The sequence below is a fragment of the Photinus pyralis genome, unplaced genomic scaffold, assembly GCF_008802855.1.
Source record: "Photinus pyralis isolate 1611_PpyrPB1 unplaced genomic scaffold, Ppyr1.3 Ppyr1.4_LG8, whole genome shotgun sequence".
Classification (NCBI taxonomy): Eukaryota; Metazoa; Arthropoda; class Insecta; order Coleoptera; family Lampyridae; genus Photinus; species Photinus pyralis.
Window position 1 is genome coordinate 1,185,304 of NW_022170819.1, and position 16,248 is coordinate 1,201,551.

The following is a 16,248-nucleotide window of genomic DNA, read 5'->3' on the forward strand; positions in this document are numbered from 1 at the left end:
AAACCACATTATCACAACCCATTAGTATTCAACCCAAACGCAAAAGCCTAAACAGCACTTTAGACTCACAACATGACACACAACATACGGTAATATCTCCACCCTTAACTCAACCAACCACACAAACACAACTTCCTGAACAAACAAACGCAATAAATACAAGTAACGCAACATGCACTACAAAGACGTCCTCACCCAATAAAGTTGCACGGCCTAGCACAGCTAAAAAACACAATACTCTTTCTTCTCAGAAACACACCACATTATCACAACCCACTCGTATTCAACCGAAACGCGAAAACCTTAACAGAACTACACGCTCACAACATACTGTAATATCTCCACCAAAAACCCAAGCAACCACACAAATACAACCTCAAGAACAAAGAAACACCATACATACAAGTAAGGCAACATGTACCACAAAGACAGGTCCACCGAATAAAGTTACACGTCCTAGCACAGTTAAAAAACACAAATCTCCTTCTTCACATAAACACACCACGTTATCAGAACCCACTCGTATTCAACCCAAACGCAAAGCCAAAGAAACACTTACACAATAAACTCTATTTAATAAAATTACAGGAATTATTATAATGATATTTTTGGTTTGTTTTCTTCTTTCCTGATAGCGTTGACTAGTGGGGCCATTAATAGCTATGTTGGTAAGTATGAATTACATACTATCTCTAGATTTCCAATGTGAGTGTGTGAATATTTATTTTATTTTTATTTTTCTTTAGAACCCTACATAACTTCACCAGACACAGACACAGACACTAATCGTTACTTGATATTAATCCGTGCGATTCGTTAACCAGGCTAGACCTGAGTTCTCACAAGAAACACAGACCATAATAATAATAATACTCTTTATTATTACCTCAATTGCAAGTTTTGGTGAAGAAAAAAATTACACGTGACTGGTATAAATATTAATGCGAGCAATTTCGCTATGAGTTAAATCCATTTCATAGATCCTAGGAATGTGCTCGGCTTCTTTGTTCTGATAACTCGGGGGTCGTTGGACGTTCAAAAAAATGTTCAAGGTTTCGACAATGATGGCAACAGTGTAATTGCTTCGATGCAAGTAGCTGAACTGACTCAGCCAGATGAAAAGCGACGCAGGGCATCCATTGTAGCTTCTGAAAGGCTTGGGGGTCAGATCTGTGATCGCATCCTCGCAGCCACGCTCTAGCATAACGTTCGATTTTTTGCCGCAGCCGTTTCCTGCACCGTGCGGATTCGTGAATAGCAAAACTGACTCCCTGTCTTCCAACAGATCAATCGCCAAAACTACGAAGTAGATTATGTCGAACTCCCAGAGGAAGTCGAAAACCATGCTTGCAAGCGATTTTTGATCGAGGATCACTAGTAATCTTTCACGGGCGTGAAGATGTGCTTTCCAAACGTAATTGCACAAGTACAACGTGTCCTTTTTAAAGGAGCTTAAATTCTTTACTGCGATTACGTAATTTCGCGAAAAGACTTTTCGTCTGAAACCTCCTAGAATGTACCGGTTGGTGTTGACGAAGACCTTTGGATTGCTTACATCGAATGGCAAAAGATGATGTGTTTCGTTGTTAAAGACGTAATTAAGGGTCTCGTCCCTAAAAATGGCCTTAATTATTTTTTCGGTACATACCTGCCACGAAGTCATATTGCTTTTCAATTCAACGTTATTTATGGAACATATGAAAACTGTACAAAATAAAACGTTCCTTTTCATTTCTAGCATTAGAAACTTAACGCTTTTAATCAACTGCGGACAAGAACTAGAAAATTTACTTGTGCATATGTGGTCAAGAGCTGTAGGTATTCTACCACCACTGCCCAATGCCCATATTGATCGGTCGTGTAGCTATATGAGTGAGCAATAGTGGGGTTATTTGCAAACAATTGCTGTATATTTCCCCCCCCCCCCTTTTTTTTAAGGCTTTTCCACTTACATTTACTGAACAAAGTCTGTACTTATTATAGACCTTCTGTTTGAGTAGCACTCTTTCATTATACAACCTTCGGATAATATTTCGATGTGTAATTTATTTATTGGAATATGACATGTGTATGTTACATGTTTTTGTCCAACAGAAGGCAAATAGGTACTGCACTCGAAGGCTGGTTTACAGAAATATATATATATCAGCTGTCAAAAGATAATAATAAATTAGTAAGTAATAATATAAATTTCATACATTTTTACCATTTACCATTTATGTGATGAATCTAAAGTGTTTTACGAGTAGTCTTAGTGGCAGTAAAGTTTTAAATCCTGAAAAAGGAAAATAAACAAACAAGCCCAACTAAAAAACAACGATTATACAAATAAAAATGGCCACAATACCTTTTCTTGTACTATCTTGAAATTTACATTTTCCAAATTCATCACGGACAGTTTACGGTGCAATGGAACAAACGGCTTACAACTATGTCAGCTGGATCGAATGTGATTCAAACGGCTACTGTTTTAAACTCTTCTTCAAATTGTTAACTCCGGGTAAAATGTCGAAAATAGCGAAAAGTTGGGAGTTGTTATCGTTTTTACTAACCAAAAAACTGTTGGTAACTGTTTAATTAGCACCAAATTTAGTGATTACAGTCACAAATTTCACAGCTAACCCTCTTGATCTTTTACAAAAAGGGAAAGTCTCGTTTCTACACCGTGTACTTATTTTAACTCATGCAAAAATATTCGTACGCGAAATATAATCAGTTAAAGTTTAATTTAAATTGTTTATCGTAATTCAACGCAATGAGCGTGTTCTTCGTTTGAAACTAAATAATTTACTGCGCATTGTTTTACAGGATACGCCCGTCGGATTAATTATTCGATCACGCTACTTGAACTCTCTCAATTAGTACACAAGTTATATTACACCAGATGTGAAACTTTTATTTAAATATCCAAAGGTAGTAATTTTGGCGTATGCTTCCACCAACTAAGGGTGGAATTCATAGATATTACTTAAGTTAGAGTTACACTTTACTAAGTGCACAATTAGTTTAGTTTAAGTGGAACTTATATTTACTGCTAGTATTCCTGCTTAACTGGCCGTATTTCGCGCGTTACTATAGCAATGTCATGTCACCTTAGCAATTATATCTTTGAATTCCACCCTTAACTTTCTCCACGAGCTTTCACACTTCCTTAATTTTCTTATTTATTTATTTATTAAGTCTTACGGGAGAGGCCCCAAAAATTTGTGGAAATTACGATTCCCGGTCCATATGGTATAACTTTGAAAACGGAAAATGACACAAATGCGAATGCTTTTGTTATCGGGACCAAATGGTCACTTTTAACGCCAAAACGTAAATTCTTCTTTTCGTATTGATCGCCAAAACACGAATCCTTCCAATTTCTCCAACACCAATTCCCCTTTTAAATTTGGAACGCCCACAATAGCAGATCATCTTCAAAATGGCAATGTCTACATTTTTTATTGGTTAATGTCTTTCGTACTACCAATCACAGATGGTTTTAAGGTTGCCAATCAATTCCAAAAACAACGCGATCATCAGTTTCCACGGTAGCTTTATCTCCTAATGGGCCAACTAATGTAATACTACTTTCTTAATAATTACAAAATTTAGATCCAAATGTAAATGCTCTCGTTATTATTTTTTGAGGGATTTTTATGAATCCTAAGTGTCTGAAAGTTTCTCGGGCGTCTAGTTTTATGTAAAATAACTAAACGACCCACGACTAGATGTTCGATTTAATAAAGATTTCTCCTTTTTTTCTGTTTCTGAAAATGGCACTTGTTACTCTCGGTTTCCTGATATGTTTGCCAGCAACAATAAATACAAAAATTACCCGCAGGGGGTTTGGTTGTTTTCCAAACTTTGGGTAGTTGCGACCCCACGGACCCGAGCAAAACGAAAGGAGGCCAGTCCATCCTCCTTTCATAGTTACCTGTCCTCACCGTACCCCCCTAGCACGCTTACTTCCTTGAATCCCTTTTTTCCCCGTGGCGATGGGATGTTAGTGAGTCGTTAACGGTTTGCTGGTTTTTGTCATCAATATTCGTGTTTGTTCTGTGGTGCACCAGCGCCACCATAAATTAAGTAGTGATTCGTTAGGGTTCCGTTGGTACCTACCGTTTTTTTACACCCTGCAAGCTGTAAGTTTCAAGTGCCCCTGGCCCTTCCATGTCTTCTTAACATCTCTGTCACTTCATGAACGTCCCGTACTTTTCCCTGTAGTTTCCTGATCTGTTAACTACTGGTGTTTCTTCACGCTCCCTCAATTTATTCATCTTCTTCTTGTTTCTTTCTTCTTTACTTCATACATCTTCACACCTTCTTTAAGTTTTTTTAATCTTAATCTCTCCTTTATTTAGACCTCGATATTTATTTTCCTGTGTTTTCACGTGTTTTACTCGTGGTCGTCTTCTACGCTTTTTAGCATATTTTTGCAAGTGTATTTGTAAAAAGGTAGCTTGTAATCTCACTTTGACCGGCTGGCTGGCTGGCTGGCAGCAAATGAGAGCCCGTAGAAGAACCCTTGTACAAAGACGAGAAGTGTAGGTGTAACCACCGGAGCCGTGTAATTTACAAATTTAATTACCAACTTTAGGGAAGGGGGTACGCGATGTGGGGTCGGCGACTTCTGGGCGCCTTCCCCGAGCGCGTTATACTAACGTGATAATTTTTTCACGTTTCTTTCAGGTTTTTTGCACCCCTATTTCTCGTTTCTTCAACTCCCCCACTTGATTTCTTTGCGTGTCGTTCGATCACTCTTCTTTCACTTTTCTTTTTTTACCTTTTCTCGGTTATCTGTAAATTGCAAATTACACCCTTAGCAAGTATCTTTGAATACCACTAAGTACACGTATGAGTAAAGTGTAAGTGTAAGTCTAACTTAAATAATCTCTATGAATTCCACCCTAACTTTCTCCACGAGCTTTCACACTTCCATAATTTCTGGAATTTACGATTCCCGGTCGAAATGACTTAACTTTGAAAAGAGATAACGTCAAAAATGCCAATTCTTCTGTTACCGGGATCAAATGGTCGCTTTTAATGCCAAAACGTAAATTCTTCTTTTCGAATTGATCCCCAAAACACGAATCCTTCCAATTTCTCCAACACCAATTCCCCTATTAAATTTGGAACGCCCACAATAGCGGATCATCTTCAAAATGGCAATGTCTACATTTTTTATTGGTTAATGTCTTTCGTACTACCAATCACAGATGGTTTTAAAGTTGGCAATCAATTCCAAAAACAACGCGATCAACAGTTTCCACGGTGGCTTTATCTCCTAATGTAATACAACTTTCTTAATTTTTTCTGCGAGAAAAATTCCAAAATTTAAATCCAAATGTCAATGCTCTCGTTACACGTTACAGGTTTAATTATTTTTTCAGGGCTTTTTATGAATCCCAAGTGTCTGAAAGTTTCTCGATTAATAAATCTTTTATGTAAAATAACTAAATGACCCACGACTAGATGTTAGATTTACTAAAGTTTTCTCCTTTTTTTCTGTTTCCGAAAATGAATCTTGTTTATTCTCGGTTTCCTGATCTGTTTGCCAGCAACAATAAATACAAAAATTACCCGCAGGGGGTTTGTTTTTTTCCAAACTTTGGGTGGTTGCGACCCCACGGACCCGAGCAAAACGGAAGGAGGCCAGTCCATCCTCCTTTCATAGTTATCTGTCCTCACCGTAACCCCCTAGCACGCTTACTTCCTTGAATCTCTTATTTTCCCCCGTGGCGACGGGATGTTAGTGAGTAGTTAACGGTTTGCTGGTTTTTGTCATCAATATTCGTGTTTGTTCTGTGGTGCACCAGCGCCACCATAAATTAAGTAGTGGTTCGTTAGGGTTCCGCTGGTACCTACCGTTTTTTTACACCCTGTAAGTTGTAAGTTTCAAATGCCCCTGTCCCATCCATGTTTTCTTAACATCTCTGTCACTTCATGAACGTCACGTACTTTTCCCTGTAGTATCCTGCCCTGTTAACTACTGGTGTTTCTTCACGCTCCCTCAATTTATTCATCTTCTTCTTGTTTCTTTCTTCCTTACTTCATACATCTTCATACCTTCTTTAAGTTTTTTTAATCTTAATCTCTCCTTTATTTAGTCCTCGTTATTTATTTTCCTGTGCTTTCACGCGTTTTACTCGTGGTCTTCTACTACGCTTTTTAGCATATTTTGCGAGTGTATTTGTAAAAAGGTAGCTTTTAGTCTCACTTTGATCGGCTGGTTGGCTGGCAGCAAATGAGAGCCCGTAGAAGAACCCTTGTAGAAAGACGAGAAATGTACGTGTACCCACCGGAGCCGTGTAATTTACACATGTAATTACCAACTTTAGGGATGGGGCTACGTGATGTGAGGTCGGCGACATCTGGGCGCCATCTCCGAGCACGTTATACTAATGGGATCATATTTTCACGTTTCTTTCAGGTTTTTTGCACCCCTATTTCTCGTTTCTTCAACTCCCCCACTTGATTTCTTTGCGTGTCGTTCGATCACTCTTCTTTCACTTTTCTTTTTTTACCTTTTCTCGGTTACCTGTAAATTGCAAATTACACCCTCCAAGTAGGGTACATAAAGTTGGATTACTTGTATTTTGATTGATAAAGAGTACTTTTTGAAACATGATCTCGTCTTTTTTGTCGTAAAGTTCTGTTTCCAAATATAAAACTTGGAAACACCTACGCAAAAGCGTAGTGTTACGGTCCATAAATAAAGAACTGCGTGAGAACAAATTTTGTCGTAAACTGCCTTTATAAATGCAATAAATTCAATGAAAAGCCTTCCTGCCCGATAAAACGCGTTATAAGATTCTTGTGAAACTATTCGCCCCCGATCAGGCTCTTCACAAGCACAACTTTTGATTGCTTTGTACGAATTTACAACCGTCGTCGCTTTTGAAACCCGGAAACATTAACCCATCACTGCCTTTGGCTTAACAGTCAATGAAACGCCACCACGTAAAAGTAGATCGCCCCCCGCTTCCGGGTCTTTAATCCATTATGTTAAACGAAATGGATAAATAGAAATTAATATCTTTTCGTACGATACTTGACTCCGATCCACCCTCAAAAGGAGGGCTAATTTTGGCAATTACGTAATTATTTTTCTTTCGGTAACAAATTAGAAATTCAAATTGGCGAGCTACCATCAGGCAAATTAAATGGCCCCGTTATCCGCTAGATCACTACACATTTGTTTCGATCCGCACCTTTCCAAAATGGAGGGCAAAAACGCGATTTGATTATTGTACGTATACAACTTCTTGTTTCATACCCGTAACTCTCTCGGTAATCCCTTTAATTGTCTACGTGTTTCGCTTGGATTATCAAATTTGCAATCACCGTTAAACTTATTTTTGCTACAATAGGATTAATTGTGTTTCATCGGGCGAAGTGCTTAATTCAGTTACGTTAATTTCTTCAACTCAGAATTTTACATGCTAAATTTATTGGAAACGGTGGAATTCGATAATTTGGTCTTGTTTTCGTGCACTCGTGCACAAAGATTTAGCACGCTTTACGTTCTTGGTTGTTTTCATGATTCCAGCAAACTTTTCCGTTTATTAAATTTCGGTTTAATCTCGTCTATAACCAAAATATTGATACCTATTGGTTCTTTGAAAATCGAACATTAAGGTAGGAATTTTTAAAATGAAATTTTTCCAACCTCACATTTTTTCAAAAATGTACCAACTCTCTCAACAAACATTTTTTGAACGAATTTCCACTGTTTCAAACCATAAAGGTGGCCATTTTATTTACCACAATCTTGAGTGAGAAGAATTAGATAATTTTGACTTTTGCGTGGGAGAAGCTCCTGAAGGGGGAACAAGAAGCACAGGTCCAGCTAATCGAGGAGAACGATTACTGGCTACTCCAACCACCCCCCCACGATGGAGGAAATGATGGAAGACTGAAAAAGGGGAAAATGTCAGGGCAGGATATGGTCCGGGCCGAATTGCTACAATACGCATCAGAATGGCTAATAAAGGACCTACATGAATTAATTCAGGAGGTATGAAACAGGAACTTGGTCCCCAAAATAGCAGCAGACAATGCAGATCCCCATCCCAAAATTTAAGTCACCGCAAGGAAGTGTTTATTTATCGAGGATTTTTTGGACGTTTCCAATCACCCTTTTTTGAATTTTTGATCGGTTTATTTTAAAATAATTGCCTTCAAATTTGGATTTGTTGGACTTCTATGGACTATTCTAGCTGTGTTTGGTCGAAATTTATAATCGTCCATTAAACAGTCTTTGGATACAAATTTCTTGATTAATCGAAGCTGCTTTTTTTGAAATATTGACTGAATTTATTTTTGCTACTTTTTCAACCACGGGTTTCACAGTTCAAATTGACTCCTTTGAAGAATGGGAGCGAACAGCGCAATAGCACTTTTTTGTCGATTTGCAGTTCGTGATAAACATTTTTTCAATTCGTTTGATATCGGAAGTCTTAGATAAAATTACCTTTTCCGAATTTCTTCTTTAATTTTTTTTCAGCAACCATAAGAGTTAAAAAGACTCGTGGCACGATTTTGAATAGGTTTTGGGGCATGTCCATTCCGATTTTGCAATTTTTTTTTTTAAATTCCTACCACGAAAGAGAGCACCCCTAAACGGATGTGCGAAATAAAATATTTTTCATGTTCACCCACAGTCTTTTTGAACATGAAAATCGCAAATTTGAAAACGGTTTTTGAAAATTCTCCATTTTCGTTGTCGGGCCAAGCTTTGCAGTGGAATTTTTTTTTCGAATTGGATGGTTGTCTTTGGGTTCCACCATCTGTAAAAGGTCTGCCATCAATGGTTTTTCTTTGCTTGTAAAATGATCCACTGCCGAAGGGTAGTTTTCAAGAGTTCTATGGTTTGTTTAAGAAACCGGGACACACACTGGTGCTGGTATGGCTATAAACCCTAGATACTTTTTGAAATGATTGATATCAATTGATCAACCAGCAATTAGGCTTGGTCAAAACAGAAAGGTCAGTAGAACAATACTTGTAGCTTAAAGTAAACGAGTTTATCGCCGAATGGACGTCTGTGAACTTGGCATTCTCAGTGAACTCTTAGTCAACTGACCGTGACTGACACCGGTACAAGCAATAAATCCAATTCATCTGCGGAAAACTTCACCATAACTTCACAGAAGCGATCGCGGTATCGAAAATTTAGCAATAGTAAAGTAATTAAGTTTCACTCTAACCGAACGTAATTAAATCTTATTCGCAGTCGCGCGTATTTCATATCGCGAAAAAAATCAATGATCGCGTATTAATTACGTTCGCGGGAGCATAAATATTTAATCAAAGTTTGCGGCAGGGACGAACAATGCCAAAAGGCTTGGCGAGAAAACACGCAATTTCTGAACTAAATTACGAACTCTCTGTATATTTCGTTTTAATTGTGATTAATGACATTTCCAAAGGAACCAGTTTTGGGGCGAAAACGCCTGAGTTATGGATTGTATTATATATGAATACGTATACAATGGTGGCGGCGGGGACGCCCTCCATAAAACGTTTACTTACATTACACGAGATGAATTTTGAATTTACAACGAAACTGTAATAAATTTACGTAACTTTGGCCATAGAAACGTGCGCGGTAACGTGCCCCATTTTTGTTTCTTTGTAAATTTTGACAAAAGCTTTTCATTTCTAACACATCTCTCGGACGGCCACTATAAATATTATTTATCAACGCGGAGTGTTCGGACAAATGTGATAAATGGTGTCATTATGTAATAAATGTGAAATATTGCTTTCCAAAAGAGGGGTCAGCAGAGCGAAATTGGAAGAGCTTTAAAGGTATACATACCTACGCGTACTCCTAAATTCGCAATAAATCTTTTCGACCGGCGAAAATATCTTGAGGGTATATATTTATTGAAATTAAACTGCGACAGTAGACGTGCGGAGGAAATTGTATAAATATTTAAAGAGCGTGCAACTTTCATTTTTCCCTCGATTTTTCCTGATTCCCAAAACATACACTCTGGAAAATTTACAATTCGAAACTTGCCGTCGGGACCGCCATCTTGCCAAGATGGCCGCCAAAAGCGACTTTCCGCAGATATCTCCAAAACTGTGCATTTTTCGAGAAAATATGCGGTGCGCAAAATTAAAGAGAAGAAAATATCCCACAAAAAATATCGTCAGCATATTTTCAATAAAGTTAGCTCTTAAAGCAATAATAATTAATTAATCATATAATTAATTAATCAAATTGATATATCTATGATCAATTAATTTTAAGATTTTAGTCTTCACCATCTTCTATGGTGATGGACATGTCAATTTTCAAATTTGATTATTTAAATTAATCACTTATATTGTTGTATTCAATCCCTTTAATCCCTATGGCTATATCACCACTTACCACTTAGTTTTAGTTACGTTCGTTAGGCGGCACCACCTCACAGTCGCTTGAAAGGAAAATTTCTTTTTTCCATTAATAATAATAAAATACTGTCTTGAAGTTATTGTTTTATACACTAAAATCTCTCAAATAAATTACTATAGCATGGGATGTTCATGGTCTCGGTAAATAACGTAAATTTACAAGTTTAGAGCTTACAAATGACAATAAGTATACAACATTTACAGATAATTCTATCAAAGCATTTGTCCGTTATTTGCAAAATCCCATTGTCCTCTTAAGTACAGTGTCACCGGTTCTTTGCATACAGGGTGTTTATTTAAACACTTCCCACCACGGATTTACCGCAAATCACTCATTAAAGGAAAAAACGTCGAGACACGTCAAAAGATTGGTCAAGGAGCCACTTTTTAACGAAAAACTACTTCACCTCCTTTCTCCCTCTGCTTCTCGCTCTGCTTCCCACAGTCATTCCCTTAACAGTTTTAAATGACAAATGGTATCTAGTAATAGTTTGTTTGAAAAGGCTTTCGAAGTCCTTTATTTTAACGTTTAAAAATCGGTCGATTCGTCCACTCTTTCGGCTAGTGTGTAAACCATTTCGGAAGTAAAATCTGAATCAATAAATTAATTTTCACTATCCCAAGATCGTCACAAAGGTAACCGACAGTAATTGTTTCTTTCCCATAGCAACAAATACGTGATATTTTCGTTTGTTTTGTTTTCCATCTGAACAAATTAAGATAGCTTGATTAAATAATTTAAATAAAGGTTTTTCAAATGTTCTCGAAAACGAATCGACCGATTTTAAAAACATAAAAACGTCAACATAAAGGACTTCGAAAGACCTTTCAAACTTTCAAATTTTTCGATAAAACTTGTCATTTAAAATTTTTAAAGGAATTACCCTGTGGTGGCAGAGGGTGAAAGGGGGTTAAATAGTCTTTGGTTAAAAAGTTGTCCCCGTTGACAAATCTTTGGGCGTGTCTCGGTGTTTTTTGCTTTAATCAGTGGGGGGGGGGGGGTTTTCAAATGAACACCCTGTATTTTGATCAAGATTTTGATGTTCAACCCTGTAAACCACCGGAAAAAAACCGTTCGGTTTGGATTCCAGTTTCAAGCTCTTAAATCAGTATTGTTCTTTAATCAATTTTAATATCAATATGAAAATATGAGTTTTTTTCAAAACTTAACTTTTCCGTAACATCTGTTGCAACCCAGCCCGTTCCTTTTATTGTACTTACTTCTGATGCATCGCTTCGCCTTTTATTAAGCGAAGTACCTAATCGATGTAGCAATTAACTACATGGATGTTTAATTTGCTTTACCGTTAAAATTGTTTAATGTTTAATATAATTGATCGTTTTACGTTTATTAAAAGGTGCCACTGTGAAATTTCCGTACAATCGGTCTAGAAATAAGAAATTTAATACGCGATTTATACACGATGTCCATTTTTCGAGTGCCACTATAAGGTTCTCGCTTAAGAGATAAACAGTTGGTAATATGGCAAAGTTGCGAATTTTTGTGCTGAATAATAATCTGAAAAGAAATTCAAAATATCTTTAGTAGTTTTGAAAATATCGCAAAAAAACGACAATTTCTGTTTTTCGTTATTTTTTCATTGGTAAACTAATCGTACTAGACATTTCTAATTAGACATTTTAACGGCGATTTTGAATATGGCATCCCGTTTTTAATAACTTTTAAGATGACATAGAAACACATAGCAACTTTAGTTTTTCTTATGGGCGCCATTTTGAATATCAATATTTTCAGATTACGTTTCTTCTTCTCTTTACAACGATATATCACACATGGTGGTTCAGTATTTCCTAAAAACATAATTTTTAATTTTTTGGGAAGAGTGCTTTGGAAAAACAAAACGTTCTTTTATTGTAAACAAAAGTTTGACAGTTTGATCCATTTGCCTGGTTTCAGCGTTGGCAGAGAACTAGTTGTGTTGAGAAAATTCGATTTTTCTCTGAATAGGAACCTTCGTTTTGCAAATTATAATTCAAATTAGAACAAAATACATAAGAATAAATAATATTTTCGCAGTAGAATTAGCATAAACGTAAATGGCACTACCTACTTGAAATAAGTCAATCAGTCAACCTTTGGTCACAACAAAAGAACGTTTTGTTTTTGCAAAGCACTCTTCGCAGAATATGAAAATTGTAATTTTAGAAAAAATGTGATACTGAACCACTATGTGTGATGTATCGTTGTAAACAGAAAAAAAGACGTAATCTCAAAATGTCAAAATTCAAAACGGCGCCTATAAGAAAAATTAAAATTGCCACGTGGTTCTCCGTCGTCTTAAAATAATTAAAAACGGAATGCCATTTTCGAAATCTCCATTAAAACGTGTCTGAATACTGTGTTAATTAGAAATATCTAGTACGATTAGTTTACCATGAAATAATTAAAAACGAAAATTTCTTTTCACATTATTATTCAGCACGAAAATTCGCAACTTTGCCCCCATTTAACCAAATTTCTATCTCTTAAGATAAGCGAGATTCTCATAGTGGCACTCGAAAAATTAACACCGTGTATATTACTTTAAACCACAGTAGGCTATGAAACAAAAGCTGATCTAGAAACGAAACTGTGTTGACGTTATAGCTGGAAACATTGTACAGACAAAGAGTCTGGCCACAAAAAAGTAAATGAAAAATTATAGAAACTTGAGAACGAAATTAAAGATTGTTTCATAGCCTACTGTGACTTAAAGTAATAAAGTTTAAAAAATCGCATCGAAAATCAATATCATTCATGGTGTGCACATACTCATATGTAAAGAATGAAGTATAATCAATGATTTAAGGTAAAAAGTATAAAGGAAAAATTTGTGCTTACAAACAAACAGACAAAGGGAAAACGAATGAAATATATGGCGCTCCATTAAGTTAATGTTGGGGGGGCTAAAATCGTGAAGTTGACCCCCCCCCCCCAATTTGTTTTTTCAATATCTTTTTTAGGGAAATGTGCACACGAAAAATCGAAGTGCAATAAATGTGCAAACGAAGGAAGTACATGACGTTTCATCATTTTCAAGTTGGGGAGGGGGGGGGGCTAACTTCACGCGGGTAGTAGCTACAAAAGTGTACAAGGTTTGCGGAATAGACTTTTTAGAAGGGTCTGTAGGTGTTATATGAACCTAAAAATACAGGGTGTCCAACGGGAGGTTCCTCGCGTTAAATTTGGCCGAATTTGATTTAAGGACTCAGCTCGGTGCTCGAAGGTGTAGTAAAAATTATCGAAGCCGATGGCGTAATTTTGACTTTCTTTAACAAACGGAACCATCGCACAATGGATGTGCGTTACCGTTTTATTCGAATGGATTACGAAACATATCGCGTTCGACCATCCAACCGAGCCTGGTTCCTTAAAACTTTCAGCAATTTAAAATTTGCTTTCACACCTCAGCGACCAAAACACATTAATTTGGCTTAGTTCCTTATGAGTAAATCGCTACAGGTTTGGATGGCACTAATTGCATGTAATCACTTTCGATTTAAACGCGCGCCTCTTTCAAACGGAACGAGGCAATTTTGAACACATCGGTTATTCGGAACAATGCGCGCGAAGATTCGGTGTATTCATCGGAAAAATTACCGAAAGTATTACAATCCGCGCATTACAAAAGATTATGTAAATAATTGCCGTATATCCGTGCCAAACATACAATTTGTAAATCTCATTTTAATATCTCCTAACCTAGTTTCGTTTTGTTACAGGCATGCAAGCGGAGGAGTAGCGTCACTCCACTCCCTCCCCCTTCGTATTTGTTTTCGGATAAAACGTCGCATATCAATGCTTATGTCAAGTTGACATAATAAATATCACTACTGTGATAAACGTTATCATTATGGCATAGAATCGTAGCGTAACCGTACGAAAGATAAATCCCATTTATTCACCGAAGAGATTTTACGTTGTTGGGAAGCGCGTTTTTCCGCGTGTGTGTAAAAAATGGGCGTGCTCTCGCGTAGACGTTCCTTATTAATAAAATTAATAGTTGTAGTGTCGACCGCGTGGTTTACGATAGCGTTCCTGCTGTACTCGGAGGATCGGTCGCGTCCCGCTCTCGCCCTCTCGTTGCAGAACGGCCTGGTCAACCGGGAGGCGCGCGAACTGCCGGAGGACAACGCGATAGATCCGGTTAATCCGTTTAAAAATGACGCTAACGACGTGGAGGAGGAGGAAAAGGGAAATCTGCCGCCGCCGAAGAAGGAGGAGGATAATGGTGTCCTGTTACCGCCGCAGAGCTTGGCCGGGGAGATGGGTAAACCGGTCGTGTTGCCGACCAATCTTAGCGGTAAGTAGGTCATTTGAATTACTCTCCGTTTCCAACTCCCTTGATGAGGGGCGGATAAACTTTGGACCCTTTTGATCACAGTTTTGAGTCATGATTCATGATGCATTAGGAGATCTTCATCCCTTGGTAATAGTGTGGGCCTGAATTTAGGTTTAAGTACATTGCATTCTTCCTCTCTGGAAGTACTGGATTGAGATTCAGAGGTGGGAAAATTGGGATCATCCAAACTGTATCTATCGAACAATGGAAAGAGACTACCAAGGAACCAGGAGGTGTAGAATCTTATACCTGGCACTGCCTTTACAAGGTAGCCTCAGTGTCAATCCGTATAACTCATTGCCGCATTGCCAAAGACCCCATTTAGATGTAGCCTTTGTTTTGGACTCTCGTACAAACCATATCATGAATAGTTTCTAATTATCCATAATTATATACAATTATTCATTGAACAAGCTATTACGAAACAAAGTCCGAGTCTAAATACTCGGGTACGAATAATTGACAATGCTTGTGAATTCCTTAATCGATACGTGACATGTATTTAGCGCTTTGAAGAAGACTAAAGTATTCAGTTACAATTTAACGACTTTAAACAATTACGAATAAATTAACTGCTAAATTATTTACAATTACGTATTTCCTTGAAGAGGTTACCCTATGATTAGGTATATACAACAAATGATATGCAAATAATTAACATGCTATGTTTAAATACACCAGACAATGGACAGAATTAGGATAACACTAGAATCCTCAAAGAAATTACATTTAAATTCCTTCCGAATACCGAATTTAATTTACGTTCAAATGGTAAGAGGGATATTTAGAAAGTAATACGATAACGGTTTGGAAGTAAATTGATTGAAACACTCCAAATGAAGCAAATAGGAATCCTAAAAAGAACGCACAAGGTAACAGAACGCCACTTACGTATCAAACAAATCTCAATTTATATCCTCCAAAATGAGAGAAATAGTGTTCAATCTCTAACAAAGCAACTTCGAGAAATACCAAACATCCGGTTAATCTCCATAATTTATTAAAACAACTACGCTTAACAAAAGTGTTTGCAAGGAAAAGGTATTAAGAAAAATTGAACATATCCTATACAGTCCATGGCTTTAGAGGGTTGCAACTTTTCGAATGGGTCAAATATTGTTGTTTCATTGCTCGATTATGTTCAAGCGATTCACTGTAAACCCCATAAACGCAAATAGAGATTTAACCCCACGCCGATTGTGTATTACTTAATTTTTTAAGAAAAATCGACCATATCCTGTACAGTCATGTCCTTTAGAGGGTTGCATTTATTGAGGTGGGTTAAATATTGTTGTTTCATTGCTTGATTATGTTTAAGAGGTTCACTGTAAACCCTATAAACGCAAATAGAGATTTAACTCCAAGTCGATTGTGTATTACTTAATTTTTTAAGAAAAATCGACCATATCCGGTACTGTCATGTCCTTTAGAGGGTTGCATTTTTTGAGGTGGGTTAAATATTGTTGTTTCATTGCTCGATTATGTTCAAGAGATTCACTGTAAACCCCATAAA

General features: G+C 37.1%; 2 protein-coding genes across 2 annotated transcripts in view; both read left to right on the forward strand.

Annotated features, from left to right (window-relative positions):
• LOC116177573 (broad-complex core protein) overlaps positions 1–16,248 on the forward strand; it is a 312,257-nt gene that overhangs the window by 203,457 nt on the left and 92,552 nt on the right. The window lies entirely within an intron of this gene.
• The window catches only part of LOC116177572 (putative polypeptide N-acetylgalactosaminyltransferase 9), a gene marked incomplete in the record, with an annotated part of 78,551 nt that overhangs the window by 49,319 nt on the left and 12,984 nt on the right, over positions 1–16,248 (forward strand). Inside the window, 1 exon segment of the mRNA XM_031496567.1 lies at positions 14,116–14,696. Within this exon segment, the coding sequence (XP_031352427.1) occupies positions 14,351–14,696 (346 nt within the window).